The sequence below is a fragment of the Onychostruthus taczanowskii genome, unplaced genomic scaffold, assembly GCF_017590055.1.
Source record: "Onychostruthus taczanowskii isolate IOZ18803 unplaced genomic scaffold, ASM1759005v1 scaffold53, whole genome shotgun sequence".
Classification (NCBI taxonomy): domain Eukaryota; kingdom Metazoa; phylum Chordata; class Aves; order Passeriformes; family Passeridae; genus Onychostruthus; species Onychostruthus taczanowskii.
The window spans coordinates 5,600,346-5,615,050 of record NW_024502902.1 but is presented as its reverse complement, the minus strand read 5'-3'; the positions used below and the strand labels follow the sequence as shown (position 1 = coordinate 5,615,050).

Genomic DNA, 14,705 nt, shown 5'->3' with positions numbered 1-14,705 from the left:
TAGTATTTTATGCTTAAGAGGATGTAAGATTTCTTCAAAACCAGAGCACTCAAACATATACATTCTCAGCCTGGACATTAGTCAGGCAACTCCTAATAAAGCTAAAGCCTAGCAATGTGAGATTAAAATACATTAGTTGAGGATAAATTGTCTTGCACAAAAGCCATCTTACTATGCATAGGAAATGTGCCCTAAGCCCAGTACAATTCTTACTTGTCAAAGCCTTCACGATACTTAATGGGTTAACGTCAAGAATATCAAAGGGTTTTATTGTACTTGTTTTAATTATTTGGAAATTGCTCTTCCTGACTCGAGTGATGGCTGGGATTCTTACGTGGCAGTTTCTGCTTGATTTCAAAACATCTTGTCTGTCTGATGAGATGTGTGAGTGCTTGCGCTCCCTGTCATTTGTTTATAGCAACATCAGAGAACTGCTGGTGTGAAAACCCAGTGCGGACCGGAGCGGGACTCTAGCTCGCACGCCTGGGGAACGGCGTAGATGCACGTAGCAGAGCCGTGCCGCTCCCAGCCGCGGGGACAGAGGACACGGATGGTCGCACACTCCCGGCTGCCGGCGGGCCCAGACCCGCATTAACATATTTTTGCTTTGCAGCGCACAGTCCCAGCCCTTGAGGTGCTGCCTGCGCGGAGTCGCAGCGCCGGCGGGCTCCGCGGACGGGCCCGGGACGCGGCGGGGTCGCCGTCCCCGCACATGCCGCGCCCCCTCCCGGTCCGCGCTGCGCGGCGCCGAGCGGCCCCGGGGCGCGAAGGGAGGCGCGGCCGCCGCAGGGCGCCGTCCCATTGGCCGCCGGGCGCACTGCTTTGCATGTCTCCGCCTTCTAGTCATCCCATTGGCCGCGATCCGGCGGCGCTTTGCATAGCCCCGCCCTCCGCGCCCGCTGGCCGGTGCTGCGCTGCGGTGCGGTGTCGGGCCGGCGGCGCGGCGCAGTGCAGGAGCCGGAGCCGGGCCGGCAGCGGGGCTCAGCCGGCGGCGGCAGCAGGAGCAGGGCGCAGGTAGCACCGCCGCTTCGCTGCCGTCTGGCGGAGCGGGGAGAAGCGGAGCGACCGGCTGGTCGCGCCGTGCCCGCTCGCTGCTCTCTCCCCCCGCGTTCCCGTGAGCCGCTCCCCGCCCGGGTCCCTCGGGTGCAGCATGAAGTGCGGCGATGGCCCGGAGAGGTAAGACGGCGGTGAGGACGCTGGAAGACCTGACGCTGGACTCCGGGTATGGTGGTGCGGCGGACTCTGTGCGCTCCTCCAACTTGTCGCTGTGCTGCTCGGATTCGCACCCCGCGTACCCCTATGGAGGAAGCTGCTGGCCGCACCTAACTGACTCCATGCACAGTCGGCACAACAGCTTCGACACCGTCAACACCGTCCTAGCGGAAGACTCCGAGGTGCTGGACTGCGCGGGGCAGCAGTGCTCCCGGCTCCTGCCCGACCTTGAGGAGGTCCCCTGGAGCCTGGAGGAGGTGGAGGCACTGCTGCTGCCGCCGCCGCCGCGCCGGGAGCCGCGGGCGCCGGGTGCCGCCAGCCCCGGGAGCCGGGATGCGGCGGCGCGGCTCTCGACCCTGGTGAGCCGGGCGCTGGTGCGCATCGCTCGGGAGGCACAGCGACTGAGCCTCCGCTTCGCCAAGTGCACCAAGCACGAGGTGCGGAGCGCCATGGAGATCGTCCTGGGCTGGACGCTGGCGGCCCGCTGCACGGCAGCTGCCCTCGGCGCCCTCTCCCTCTACAACATGAGCAGCAGCGGCGGCGACCGCTTCAGCCGCGGCAAGTCGGCCCGGTGCGGACTGGCCTTCTCCGTGGGCAAGTTCTACCGCTGGATGGTGGACAGCCGCGTGGCCCTGCGCATCCACGAGCACGCCGCCATCTACCTCACCGCCGGCACCGAGAGCCTCTTCCGCGACATCCACGCGCGGGTGCTGGCCGGTCCCGCCGCCCCGCTCCCGCCGCCCGGCCGCCCCCCGGCCGCCGCCGCCGCCCCGGCCGAGAAGGAGAAGGAGGGCGGCGAGGCGCCCCGCTTCACCCTGGAGGCGCTGGAGCAGACGGTCAACAACGACCCCGAGCTCTGGGGCTTGCTGCAGCCCTACCAGCACCTCATCTGCGGAAAGAACGCCAGCGGTAAGTGCGGCCGCCGGGCGGGACCGGGCGCCACCGACCACCTGTTGCGCCGGGCGGGCCCCCGTCCGCCCCCCTGGGCGCTGGGCGGGCCGCCGCCGCCGCACCTGCCGCCGGGGCCGGGGGCCGGGGAGGGAGGAGCGGCGCGGCTGCCCCTGCACGGCGGTGCCCGGCCCGGGGAGGGCTGGAGGGGAGCTGCCGAGCATCCCCCGCACGGCTCTGCTGGGGCTCCGCGCCCGCCTGCCTGATGGGCGTGAATTCAGGGGCAGCTGGCTGGGTGTCGGCGAGGGCTGGCTGAGAGACAGTGGTTCAGAGCTTCAGTTTTCCACAGGAAATGGCAGAAGCGCAGCTGAGCGCTTGCAGGCGAGATCAAACTTTTGTTACATATGCAGTGGTTTGGCCAGCGATTGCGTGGTTGGCGCTGAAATGCAGTCTTTCTGGACAGATTTCATTCGTGTTGCTGCATGTTTACTCAGAGCTTGACACAAATGCAACACCGTGATGCATCAGCTTCCTGGGCATTTTTTCCCTTCGCTTTTTAAACGATGAATCTAATATTTTTAATAAGTTATCCTTCGGTAGAGTGGCATTCCAAAGTTGATGTTCCTTATTTCAGCTCCCTCTGTTTGTCAGGGAAGGGAAAATGGAACGAGACGTGTTTCAGAGAGGCAGAGTTAAAACAGGGTGTTTTTTTCATAGCTTCTCCTAAGCGTGCACAGACACATGCAAACACTTTTATTAAGCTTAAATTCAAAATACCTGTCAAGCTGAGATGCAAATATTTGGGGAGGGGGGTGTGGAAGAGGAAGGGAACTGGGAGAACAAGGGTAACTGGAAGCCTAGATCACGTCTCCAGATAAGCCTTGTTAAGTTGTTAAAGCCACAGAGGATGCATTACAGCTAATTATCTATTGTCTTAAGGCACCTGCTTTCCCATAAGAGACCCAAAGGAGAATGCCAAGTGGGAGCAAAAGAAAGGGGCAGATATTCCTCTCTGCTGTAAATAGATGTTGCTTAGTTCTGTTCCTCTGGTGGTTTTACTCCATCAGTGGACCTCCTCCCCAGAGGCTTCGCTGAACCACCCCTCAAAATGCATCTGACCTCGGGGGCTTGTGTTGCAGGACCCCGGTGTGTTATTCCAGTGCTGATGCAGGCAGGCATGGCTTCCCCAGGAGTGCCACCGTTGTTTTTTTCCCTGAGTCCTGCTATGGTGCCTGTAGGTTTCAGATGGCACTGTGTTGCGTTTCTGACATTGCAGCACTGGCTGTGCAGGCTCCTGCCGAGCCTTTCATTTTGTTTTGCGGCTCTCTCTAACTCCCTCTGTATCAGCTCATTGGATTTAAATGAACTTCATTTTGACCCTCATTTATCTCCCTTCTAGGGGCACAAAACAGAGTTTTCATCTCCATTTTATTGTAGTTTTAGCTGCCACAAATCTCCTTGGTAGCTCAGTCCTCAATTGAGCAAATAGCATTTTTCTAAGCTGTTTGAATCAGACCCTAGCAAGTTATCCATTTTATGTTGCCTCTCTCCCTATGCCTACCTGCTTTCTATGCAAATGTCTATAATGTTGTTTTGCTTTTTAGCATCTTATAATACATAGTTTGGCATGTTAAATATATTTAGAGTTACAGGTGCAAGCAAGAGCCAGGTCTTCTTACAGTAAAAGCCATTTTTTACTGCTGTAAATGTTTATTTACTTTTAATCTAAGGGTGTGTTGCCTGCTCTTAAGTACTTTCAAGGTAACTAAACCAGGCATTGTACACCATTAAACAGATCAGTCTGTTTCTGCACCAGTGAGGTGTGCATCTGTTTATATAGTCCTCACCATTTTGATGTCTTGAATGCTCCGTGTTTGCACATGTTTCCTTCTCAGGCACTTAAAACAGGTGGGGAAGTCTGGTCTAAGAGATTTTTTGACCAGCTTGAAACTGTTGGGGCCATCTGTGGCAGAAGGCTTGGATTGCTGGAAGCTGCATTTCTGTTTGGTGGCCTTACCACAAGTTCATCTTTCTTCTGGCCTCAGTATTTGAAACACCAGGATAGCACAACTTAACAGGTAGCAGGCTTCTCACATCTCTTTGCACCTCTCCAGGAGAAGAGACAGGTCTTGTACTCTTGAGGTTCTATAAGTTGGGGTGTCATTTCTCAGCTGTGTTGCACGTGAACACACAAGCACTGGAATCAGTGGATTTGGTCCAGCAGGTGTGGACAAGAAGCAGTGGTGGGGTCCTTTCTGGAGGTACCATGGCCAGTGTGATTTGAAAGAAGGCAGGGGATGGAAAGCAGTGCAAAAGCAGACTCTGTAGCAGTACCTTATCTGCAGGCATGTTTTTGTGGGGAGAGGTGCCTCTCATTGGGAGGCAAATGTCAAACCTTTGAAAAATTTCCAGGTGAAATTCAACACCTTGAAGTTCATCCAGACTGTGAAACAGGTAACCCATGAAGATCATGGGATGCAAGTATGTAAAGAACGTGAGTTTGTGCATGATGCAGTCCAAGATGGCTCTAACAGAGTTTGTGAACACGAGTGTTGGGGAAGATGGTCTGCAAGACGCAAACCAGCCTTTCAGGGCTTCCCTGTAAGTTGTGCAGAGTGTTTAGTGGTTTCAGCTGAGTTTTTTTAAGCCTGATGTCATACTCAGTCATCTTGGAAGCTGCTGAATAAAATCAGTACTGCAAGATAACCTTCTCCTTCCTATAAATGACGGTCATGTGCCTTCGGACAAAGATGTTTGAGCCGGTTCTTTCTATGGGCCCTTGAGCCTGCTGGGCTCCTTTTGTGTGTGTTTGGCCTGAGCTTGGACAACTGCCTCAATGGGAGCCCCACTCTCCAACAGGACCCTGCTTGTTGCCCTTGCACGGTCAAAAGCCTGTGGATGAAGGTAGTGGCACTCCTTCGTGTGTTGCAGGCAGCAGGCCATGTGTCCTGTGATAAGCCCTTTGATAACCTTACCTGTGGGACAGGGCAGGGATGAGACAAAGGCAAAGCAGGCGATGCCGTCGGCAGCGAGCCTCTGGATATGGCAGCAACTGCTGGCATATTGACGGAGCTTATCTTTCTGATTACTGTATCAGAAAAAATAGACCTTAAAAGCACTCTGAGATGGTAGTTTCCACTCTCCCCCCAGAATTTTAACTTCATGGCTGAATGAAAATGAAAAACTTTACATTTGGGATTTCACTGATGCTTAAATGTTTCAATTACGAGCTTTGTCTGAACAGCACAGTGCACGTTTTACATCCTATAACAGTTGCACGGAGTGTTATTTCCCTTGGAACAGGGGAAGAAAAATACTGTGTGCTCAGTGAAAGGCAGTAAAAGCTGGCACCTCTGTGGTTTAAGCCATATTATTTTAGTTTCTTTATTGCTCATCAAACCCTTACTTTTATGCCAGATCTGAGAAATGCTTTGAGATGAATGTGGAGTTTCCCCAGGTACTGGATCCAATGCAAATCATTGGCATAAATCCATGGATGTTGTTTTGTGAAAATTAATTTTTCCTGTTTCACTCTTTGGGGGGTCACCATGTCTTTGTGACAGAACTTTTGGTGGGAGGTATGCAGCTGGGGAGCTGGGGGATCACAGGGTGGAGTTTTCTGTGGAGGAGTCAGCGTGCACAACTCTGCCTTGTCTGTTTGTGTGCAGCTTCTAAAAATAGTGATTTGGAAGCTACCTGCATCCCTGTGGTTTCTTCCTCTTCTTAATATTATTTAGAGAAGGAGATCAAACTAGTTAGAAACCCAGGATTAGGTCAGGCTTGGCTGACACGTGTCAGCTAACCTCAGTGTAACCTCAGCCTCTTCTCTAATTCAGGCGAACTAGGGGGACTCTGAGCAAATGAGCAGTATCAATATATTAGCACAGCTTAACCAAATCAATAAATTCTTTTCAATTTTGGTTCATATGTGCACACAGAGACCATACCCTTCTTTTACTGGCAAGCATACTGTTATCTGTTACTTCTCTGCTTTTTGCTGTAATTGAACCATTCAGGATGCCGTTATGGCCTTAGGGGCAGCGTAAAAATCAATCTAAAACTTATTTCAGCTAAGATGATAGGGGAATATTTGGGCACAAAATGGAATTTCATGCTATTTTCTTGGCCTTATTTTAAACTGTAATTCCAAGAATATCCTTCCCCCTCCACCCCCCATTATGTTTCCATTGTATTTTTTGCTGCTTAAGAAAAAAGGAATATAGTTGAAGTTTCTTATATGTGCCAGTATATTATACTTAGAGGTCTTTGATGTTTTGTTTTTCCATCTCTTCCAGGGCGCTTGAGGTTGACATGAGTGGTGGTGCAAAAAATAATGTGTAGTTTTGCTTGATTCTCTTACCTGACAGCCTCCCAGGCAAACTTCCACACCCTCTTTGAACAAGTTGTGAATTTGTCTCCTCTCCATTCTGGGTGGGGAGAGGGGGTCAGATCCCCAAAGGGCAGAAGGTTTTGACTGTTTGTGGTTTGTGGCCAGTGATGCTGGTGGGGGCTGGAATGGCAGTGTAGAAACTAGGCTCCTTCTCTGTATTGGGGTGGATTGCTTTGACACCTGGTGTTGGCAGGAGTGGAACGGAAGGATCATCAGTGTGTGTGTGCTTCTTGAAAACCTCTGCTGCCTTGAGAGGACACCTTGAAAAGGGAGCAATGGTAGGACTGCGAAATAGAGACCCATTGGGAGGTTGAGGTTTGACTCACTGGGTGATGGTTTGTTTCCCCTCTGGATGTTTTGATTCATGTAATTTGTTTCAGTTATGAGTCTAGCATTACAAAAAAAAAACAAAAACAAACAAACCTAGAAATGGTTATACTGGAGGCACCCAGGATAATCATAAAGCTTATGTTTGCCAATGTGATTATTCCTTTTGTCATGTTGGAAAGTACCTTAATAGCATTTATAGCCTTGGCCACACTAGGGAATTTTCAGGCTGCATCTACATTACTTAGTTTCTGATGTAAATGAGGCTTTGGAATGATGATTGGAAATGTGATTGTGTACACAAGGAGCATGTTAGGGGAACATCAGTATAGTTTGAGCAGTAATTGGGTTCCTGGGTTTTTTTGCTGAGTGCTGACAGGCTTCATATAGTTTTTCAGCCATCCTGTGAACTGATGACATAAGGTGCAGATGAACATTAGGGACAACTTTGCGCCTTTTCCTAGTGCTGCTGCAAATTCTCTCTCTTCCGCTGCTCAAAGTTAATAAAAACGAAAAAGACACCACTCTTGGTGTGTTGGTGTTTCTGCAGTGTGTGTCATACCAAGCAGTTGGTTGTCAGTCACAAACCTTCCACCTGTCCAGAGTAAATACATGGTAATGCAGTGGCTGGGAGCATCTACAGCCTGAACCCTTTCTCCCCTGCCTGGTTAGGGGTTGAGTTCTCCTATCTCAGAAGTTAGAAAAAAAGCTTTATGGTCTTTCCCTCAGCTTTCCCCTAATGCAGGTGTGAAAGAAGAAAGCCCTGCTCTGTGAGATGACACCAGAGGAGGAGAGAGCTGTTTCCTGTAGCACATGGGCGTTGGGAATTAAGTCCTCTGCCTGGAATAATTTCCTCTGGCCAATGTGTAGTGCAGAAAGAGTAGGGGGCTCCTTTCAGGTGGTTTGCTGAAATTAGCAGCTTTCATACAAAATACTTCTGTTGCTGGCCCAGCAAAAGATATACAGGAAAAGCAAGGAGGGGATGGATGAGGGGAGTTCATCACCAGGCTGTGTTTTCTTGCAGTGAGTGTGATGAGCAGCAGCACTGCCACCGTTCGTGTCCCTGAGCCGGGTGGCATTCTGTGTACGTGTGGGGGCTAAAGTGGATGCTTGGTGGATGGTGAATCACATCAGTGCCTGTTCATTTTTCCTGTCTCCTCCCACTTTCAAGATTCCTGCTGCCTCAGTTTCCCAGGCTGGGCCATCATGTCCAGCTCTGGCAGTGGTGCCTTCCTGCCAGTCCCTTTGTGCCAGCACTCCTGCCCGTGGCTCTGTCTGCAGGCTGTTTTCCTTTGCCCAGGGTATAGGAGGCTTTAGCAAGGCATAAGAATATAAGTAGGGGCTATTTTCTTTCTTTGCTCTTGTCCTTGTATATTTGCTGACCAAAGGCAACATACTGCACCATCTCTGTAGAAATCTGTAGTTGTTATGTACCTGATAAGTGTTTTAAAGATTTCAAAAGACATTAAGTGGAAATTACCCCAGAGCTTGCGTGGCCAGCCTAATAACTTCTGGTTACTTTGCTAGAAGTGTTCAGTTAGGCAGCCTGAAAAAAACACAGGCATTGTGATGGACTGTGCTAGCCAAATGGTCACATGTGGCTGGTTCTTGGTCAGCCCTTGCTTTCAGGGATTTCCTACAACAAAGAGTTTCCATCATTGCTCGTGTTTGTCTGGCAATGCATAAGCTTCCCATTTTCCCAGAAGGTAACATAGTTATCCTAAGGGTGTGAGGAGATAAAATCTGATGTCAAGTCACTCCTTTTGCTTTCCATAGGGCTGCATTTCTCTCTTGCAGAAACAGAAGAGAGGAGGGCACTGATCAGGTGAAATGAGTCAGTGAGAAGGCTCATTCTGTTGGCTCATTCTGACAGCAGGAGTGAGTGGCACGTTCCTGGGAGCAGCTGGAGAAGGAGCCAGTGTTGGTGTGGATCAGTACAGCAGCATGGATGGGGCACAGACACGCTGACACCTTGCTGAGGCTTGTCTCAGTTATTTAATTTAACCTGATGTGCTGATGCTCTTGCATCATCACACTTCCTTACTCTGGCAGTTTGTGGGTAAGGAGAAAATTCTACAGCATGGCTTATGGGACGTGACCATTTTCTTGGGCTCCACTGAAGAGGTGCCTGTCATCTTGATGGTATTTTATCCTCTTCCTTGATTCCTAGGCTGAGTTCATAGGAAGCATAGTACCCTTTTTTGGTATAATTGTTCCTGAAAACAATCCAAGAGATTTTATAGTATGGTGAGAGGGTGTCCAGTGGTAAATATGTGGACCAGCTTGGAGGCTGAAAAGGTGCTCAAGAGACTCAAAGTTTCCCACAGGGATTCTCTTGGCTCATCAGTGATAAGGAGAAGAATTTGTCTTTTGTTTGGTTTAAACAATACTGGATTAATAATAAGGAACAGGACAAAAATTAGACCCTCTGTACCAAGAGACCTCAGGACAGGTGATAGCGTGCCTGATGAATCAAGCTGACAGAGGTGAATAAGGGAAGAAGGACTTGTTCACCCCAGCTGGTTGCAGGTCACTTAAGAGCGTGGTGTTAGACCTGGTGTAAGTCCCTGTGGGCAGTGGTGCTGCCTGATGTTGGTGCTCGGTGGGAACTTGGCTGGCATGGCCCTTGAGACTGGGCTCTTCCTGCCATGGTGCTTCAGATGTTGATACTGGGATCTTCTGAATGATACGTGGGGGCACAGGAGGCGGGTAAAGCTCTTTCTGTGGGGGTTTAAGGCAGCTGAAAGCGAAAGTGCAGGGAGGGATCAGTGCTGCAGGGTGTGTGGGAGGCGGCGGGATGCTCGCCAGGAGATAGGAGCGCACGAAGGCGTTGCAGCTGAGCCGCGAGGGACTGGTGATACTTCTGGGTCAGCAAATTCACAGCCTTACGTGGCTTTTCCAGAGCTCTTACGTGCATAGACCTTGCTCATGTGAACAGCACATGGACTCCACACAGCCATAGAGGTCTTGGGACAGGCTGGTGAGTGAGCAGGAAAACAGGAACCCCTGAAAAGATTAGAGAAGAGGCCTCTTCAAGGACCGGATTTCTGTCCTCAAGTTCTGTGGAGTAGCACCTGGACCTGCAAGAGTCTGAGGCTTTAAAATTCATAAAACCACCCTGTTTTTAAATTGCACTGCTATGAAATATTGCTCCCAGGTGGGGGAAGTGAGCGGGGCTGGGGTTGCAGCAGAGGTATGTTGAATGTATTTGCATTTTTGAGGCAGTTAAATAATGGAAGGAGACTTTGCATCCTGCAGTGTTTTGCAGTTTCTCTGGCCCTGTGGTAGTTTTGGATAAACACTGTTGGGCTGTAGTGCCTTTGCTAATGTGTTATGTTTGGCTGTGATCAAGTTGCTAGTCAGGGAAGGTTGGCTTTTTCTTGCAAAGAGCTAAGCAAGTCTTGCAAGCCTCTCTCTGGGATGTTACCCAGCAGGGGTTTGGAAAAACAGAGGTTGTGGTGCTGTGGGCCATATGTACTCCCCAGACTCCCCAGTCCTTCGCTCCAGATGAAGCATCTTCAGTTCTCTGTCACCTCTAAGAAGTGAATGTAGCCGGCAGCAAGGCAAGCTGCCACTGGGGAGGTGGGCCAGATGCCTGGGGATGGATGCTGGACTCTCAGGCCTTCAGTGGGAAGTGCTGCCAGCAGAAATGAGAGAGATTTCAGAGGTCAGTCTACCCACTGAGATGCTTTTTTTTGTGGAGAATACTAAGATGATTTTTTTTTTTTTTTGTGTGTGTAATAAAGGGGCATTTCTTTGCATGCCAGCGTCTCACAGAAATCGGTTTCATGAAATCATTCACTGTAAGTCTGAGTAGGTGTATGATTTTACTCCGGGTTTCCATATAGCAGAGACAGCTGCTAGGAGCTAGGTGCAGGTACCTCTGCTATTTCCCTAGGTGCTTATAAAATAAGGGTCACAGAACTCAGTACTTCAGAAAAAGTATCCCTGTGCTACTTGTGTTATTTAACTCCTCTAGTGCATGTCTTGTGCAGGGTTCTGTGTGATACAAGCTGTTCCAAAGGTAGTGCTAAACCCAGTCCTGTAGTCCTTGTTTGGGCAACATTCCCACTGATTTTGGTGCCAAGGACAGCTGTCAAACACCAAGATCGGCTCTTGCATTTGGTAACAAATTAAAGAATTAACAATTAAGCTCCTGAGTCAAAGCTGTAGGCCCAGGCTTAGTTTTGCTTAAGATAAGCTTTTCCAAAACTGAAGATGAGTATCAGTACCTCACTGCAGATACTTATTCCTAATTTGAAAGGATTTTTTTCCCATTGTTTCACTGATTAATGGTGTTCAGCTTGAAGATTGCACAGGCCTTGTGCTACCTGGCTCTAGCCTATTTCCGCTGGCCCACATAAGAAGATTCTAAAAATAGTCCAGCAGGGTAGGTTTTCAAAAGTAAATTAGATTTTAAAAATAAGTGGTTCAGTTTAATTATCTGGCATACTCTCAGTAACGAGGAGGAGGAGGAGTTTCAAAATATGCGATTTTTCTAACCTGGGAAAAAACCCCACCCCAAGCATAGCTGTCCCTCAGTAGTTAGGACCTGCTGTTGCTTTGCTGTTGTGCTTTACTTATTAACTAGTTCTTCATTATACCAGTATGTTCAGAAGAGAATTGCTTTGTGCATAAACTGTTTCTGGAGAATGAAGACAGTTTTGCAAGCTGAGTGCAGGGACAGACACTAGCAAGGTGCAGAGTCTTTTTAATGGAAAATACCTGCCTTTGGGAATGCATATGATGCCTTGCTTCCATCTTAAAGAGCGTGTTTGGTAGAGGATGGGTAAGACAAGGAGGAGTAGTTTGACCTATTCCACAGGATTAAATGTAGGAATGGCATAAACACCTGTGTAATGCAAAGGATGAGCTTAGGCAGCAATGTTCTTGCAGCAGAATGCTGGGAACAAAGATAACTAAGTTGGTGACGTTGTCTGTCTGACACGCATCAGTGGTTAGACTGTGGTGGCTGAAGGCTTCTAAAGCAAGATTAAATACAGCAAGAGAAAAACACCCTAGCCAAAACTCATTCCTTCTTAAGTGTACAGATAGTCTAACTGATCTTCAGGAAGGATATATGGGCTGTCACCTCTTTTCAGCACACAGAAACTGCCTATGCGTGGGATAATTGGCAGGTTTTATAAGGAGACCTGTGGTGATGAGAGCCCTCAAACCACCAGAGCAGATGAGGGTGCTGATGTCTGCTGACTGCCTCCTCTGGCCAGGGATGTCATGGGGAGGGAAAGGCACGAGATGGACCTTGAGGTTGTGGAGGGACTCGAGTTACCAGGTGGGTGGGAAAACACTGCCTTATCAGGCTGGTGATGTTCTGATTACAGGCTTTGTGAGGTGTGAGGCAGGACCTGGTGAGTCACAAAGTGTTTTCTGAGGTTTGTGGCTGGATGCTCAGGTGTCAGCCACTATTGCAGGTGACTTCTTTCACTGACTGATGAGACAAGGCAAGGTTTTCCTCTGGATGGGACCCTGTCCGCCACCCCTGTCAGCCTGAGATCAGATGGCTCCGATTTGCCCAACCTAGGGCTATGTTTTGAGACACCCTGGAAGTTTACCTGGAACCAGGCTGCGGCTGCCTGCTTAATAGGTGCTTCTCATGCAAACAGTGCAGACACATCCCAACTGCAAAACTGGCTACAAAGTTGGCTGCTGAGCAGATTTGAACCTGTAGCATTGACTGCTTGTGCAATCCATGTTGCATATTTCTGACAGTGCTGGTGAGACATTCCTGTCTGGAGTGAGAGGGTGGAGTGCAGACACTGGGGTCTTTAGCATTGGGATTTACACATTTTCTGGTCTGGTAGGGTCTGAGTTGGGTGAGTCTCTGGGAAACATCCTTTTTTTGGGGCAAGGACAGCACTTAGACGGAAGAGGTGTTAAGAAAATGAGGACTTCTTAGTTTACTTCTCCCCTTGACGGTGACTTGAGAAGCATAATTTGGGTGAGTTCTGTTCCTCCTTTAGAGGTTTGCAGTGCTGTTGGCATTGCACTGATATGCAGAAAAAGCTGTTGGTATTTAAACACAAATGTTGGCCATGGCATAAGAAAAAATTAAAACAATTCAGCACACTGTACAAAACATCCTCTGAGCCTGGAGTAATTAGTTCAGTTTCATAGCCTGATTTCCAGAAAGAGAAAGAACAGAACAAACAGCAGAAAAGATAATGAAATTTGGGGGGGGGCCCATGGGGGTTGTTTCTGTACAGTGATAGTCAACCATGGTGGTGTTACTTGGTTCAGAAAGAAGGCATCTGGGGATTCTGTGATAGCACCATGCAAGGGACGAGTGGCAAAGTGGGAACTTGAGCAACTGCTGAATTTTTTACATAGAGCCAAGATGCAAGACTGAAAGAGTAAATTTGAAGTTACTCTAAAGAGCCCTCTCCTTTTCCCAGCATAGCAGGGGTTTGTGGAACTGTATAATTGCAAAGGAGTGGCTGGGAAACAATGTGCTTGGGTTATGCACATGGACTATTTCTAAAGATTATATTAATCCTATATTAATAATTGCAGAGGAAGTACTGGTTTGTGTTTTAACCAAAGCTTTGCTTGGACAGCCTTTGTAGGCATTGCACAAGATGTGCAATGTGGGTGTTGCTGCCCTTTGTGCTGCAGAGCCATTCTCTGCTGATGGGCACTGCAAACTGAGGCTGCTTCCTGCAGTATCACCGAATAACCTTTATTGCTTTCAGTAATCCTGTGAATGAGTAAGAGCCTCAGGACTGAGTGTTCTACTGTTCTGAGCTCTTTTCATGATCACTTCTCTAGGTTTTCTTTTGCCATTTTGACATGGGAACTCTTCCTTCCCTGCTTTTCATACGTGCTCTCTTCATTAGGAGTGGTGACCTTCTGGATACTGCTCCTTTGCTTTCCCCTTAAGTTCAAAGAAGTTCAGTATTTACATAAGCAGCTTGCTTGCTATTTTACTGCTTTCTGGCATAATCTCTCGAATGCCTTTCTGAAAATAGTCTGTCCAAGTAAAAATATGAGGTAAAAATATTCACTGTTGAAGCAGAGTATTTAGAAATAGCTGTAATTTTGAGTTGTATCAAATAAAAACCCAAGCCTTTGCAGTTGATTAGGGACAGGTGTTTTAACATCTTCTGCAGCTGTTTTTTAAGTTGCTAACTGGAATTTTTGACCTACTGGGAAAAAAAAAAAAAGAACCAACAAAAACAACCCTTACTAAATTTGGTATCAGGGCTACAGCACTGTGAACTTAGTGTAAAGCAGAAAAAAGGATGCAAAGCACCACTTCATTACACTGGATTGTTGCATCAATAATGTAGTAATGTAATTTCTTGGAAGGAAAAATAATGGGCTCTAATGATGTGACCAGTGTGTTTACTGATACTGTAGCACAATTAATTGTGGCTTTCTTGCAATTAAGTGCTGCAAACAATTTCTGTTAAAACTGGATGTAGGGCATTTGAGCTCAACTTCCTCTGTCCAAGGAGTTTGTCCCTGCTTGTTTGGGATTATCCACAGAAAAATAAAAAAAATGTGTGTCATGGTGGGAGTGGGTTTCTGTGTTCATCATGTAGTAGTGTGCCAGGGGCTGCTGCTCTGCTTTCTGACACCTGTGTTTTGTGATAGCTGTGGGGACTGACCTGGGGGAAAAGTGCCATGGAGGGGCTGTGGACTTCAAGGCTTTGCCTGCATGTGTTTCCCCATGGGATTGTGGAAAACAGGAGTGAGGTCTAGGTGGAGGTCTGTCATCTTTCTGACATCACTGATGGGTTTGTCTGAGAGGCTGGTTGTGCTTGGCTGAGTGCTGTACCCTCAGGTAAAGGTTTGATCTCACTGAGAAAAGCAGCTGGTGGCCCCTTTTGTGGTATCCAGGCATGGTGTGGGGAGGAGACCCTGGAGA

General features: G+C 48.7%; 1 protein-coding gene across 1 annotated transcript in view; it reads left to right on the top strand.

Annotated features, from left to right (window-relative positions):
- Positions 1 to 938: 938 nt before the first annotated feature.
- BTBD11 (BTB domain containing 11) overlaps positions 939 to 14,705 on the top strand; it is a 162,951-nt gene continuing 149,184 nt past the window's right edge. Inside the window, exon 1 of the mRNA XM_041416712.1 lies at positions 939 to 2,121. Within this exon, the coding sequence (XP_041272646.1) occupies positions 1,164 to 2,121 (958 nt within the window). The 5' untranslated portion in view covers positions 939 to 1,163. The remainder of the gene's footprint in view (positions 2,122 to 14,705) is intronic.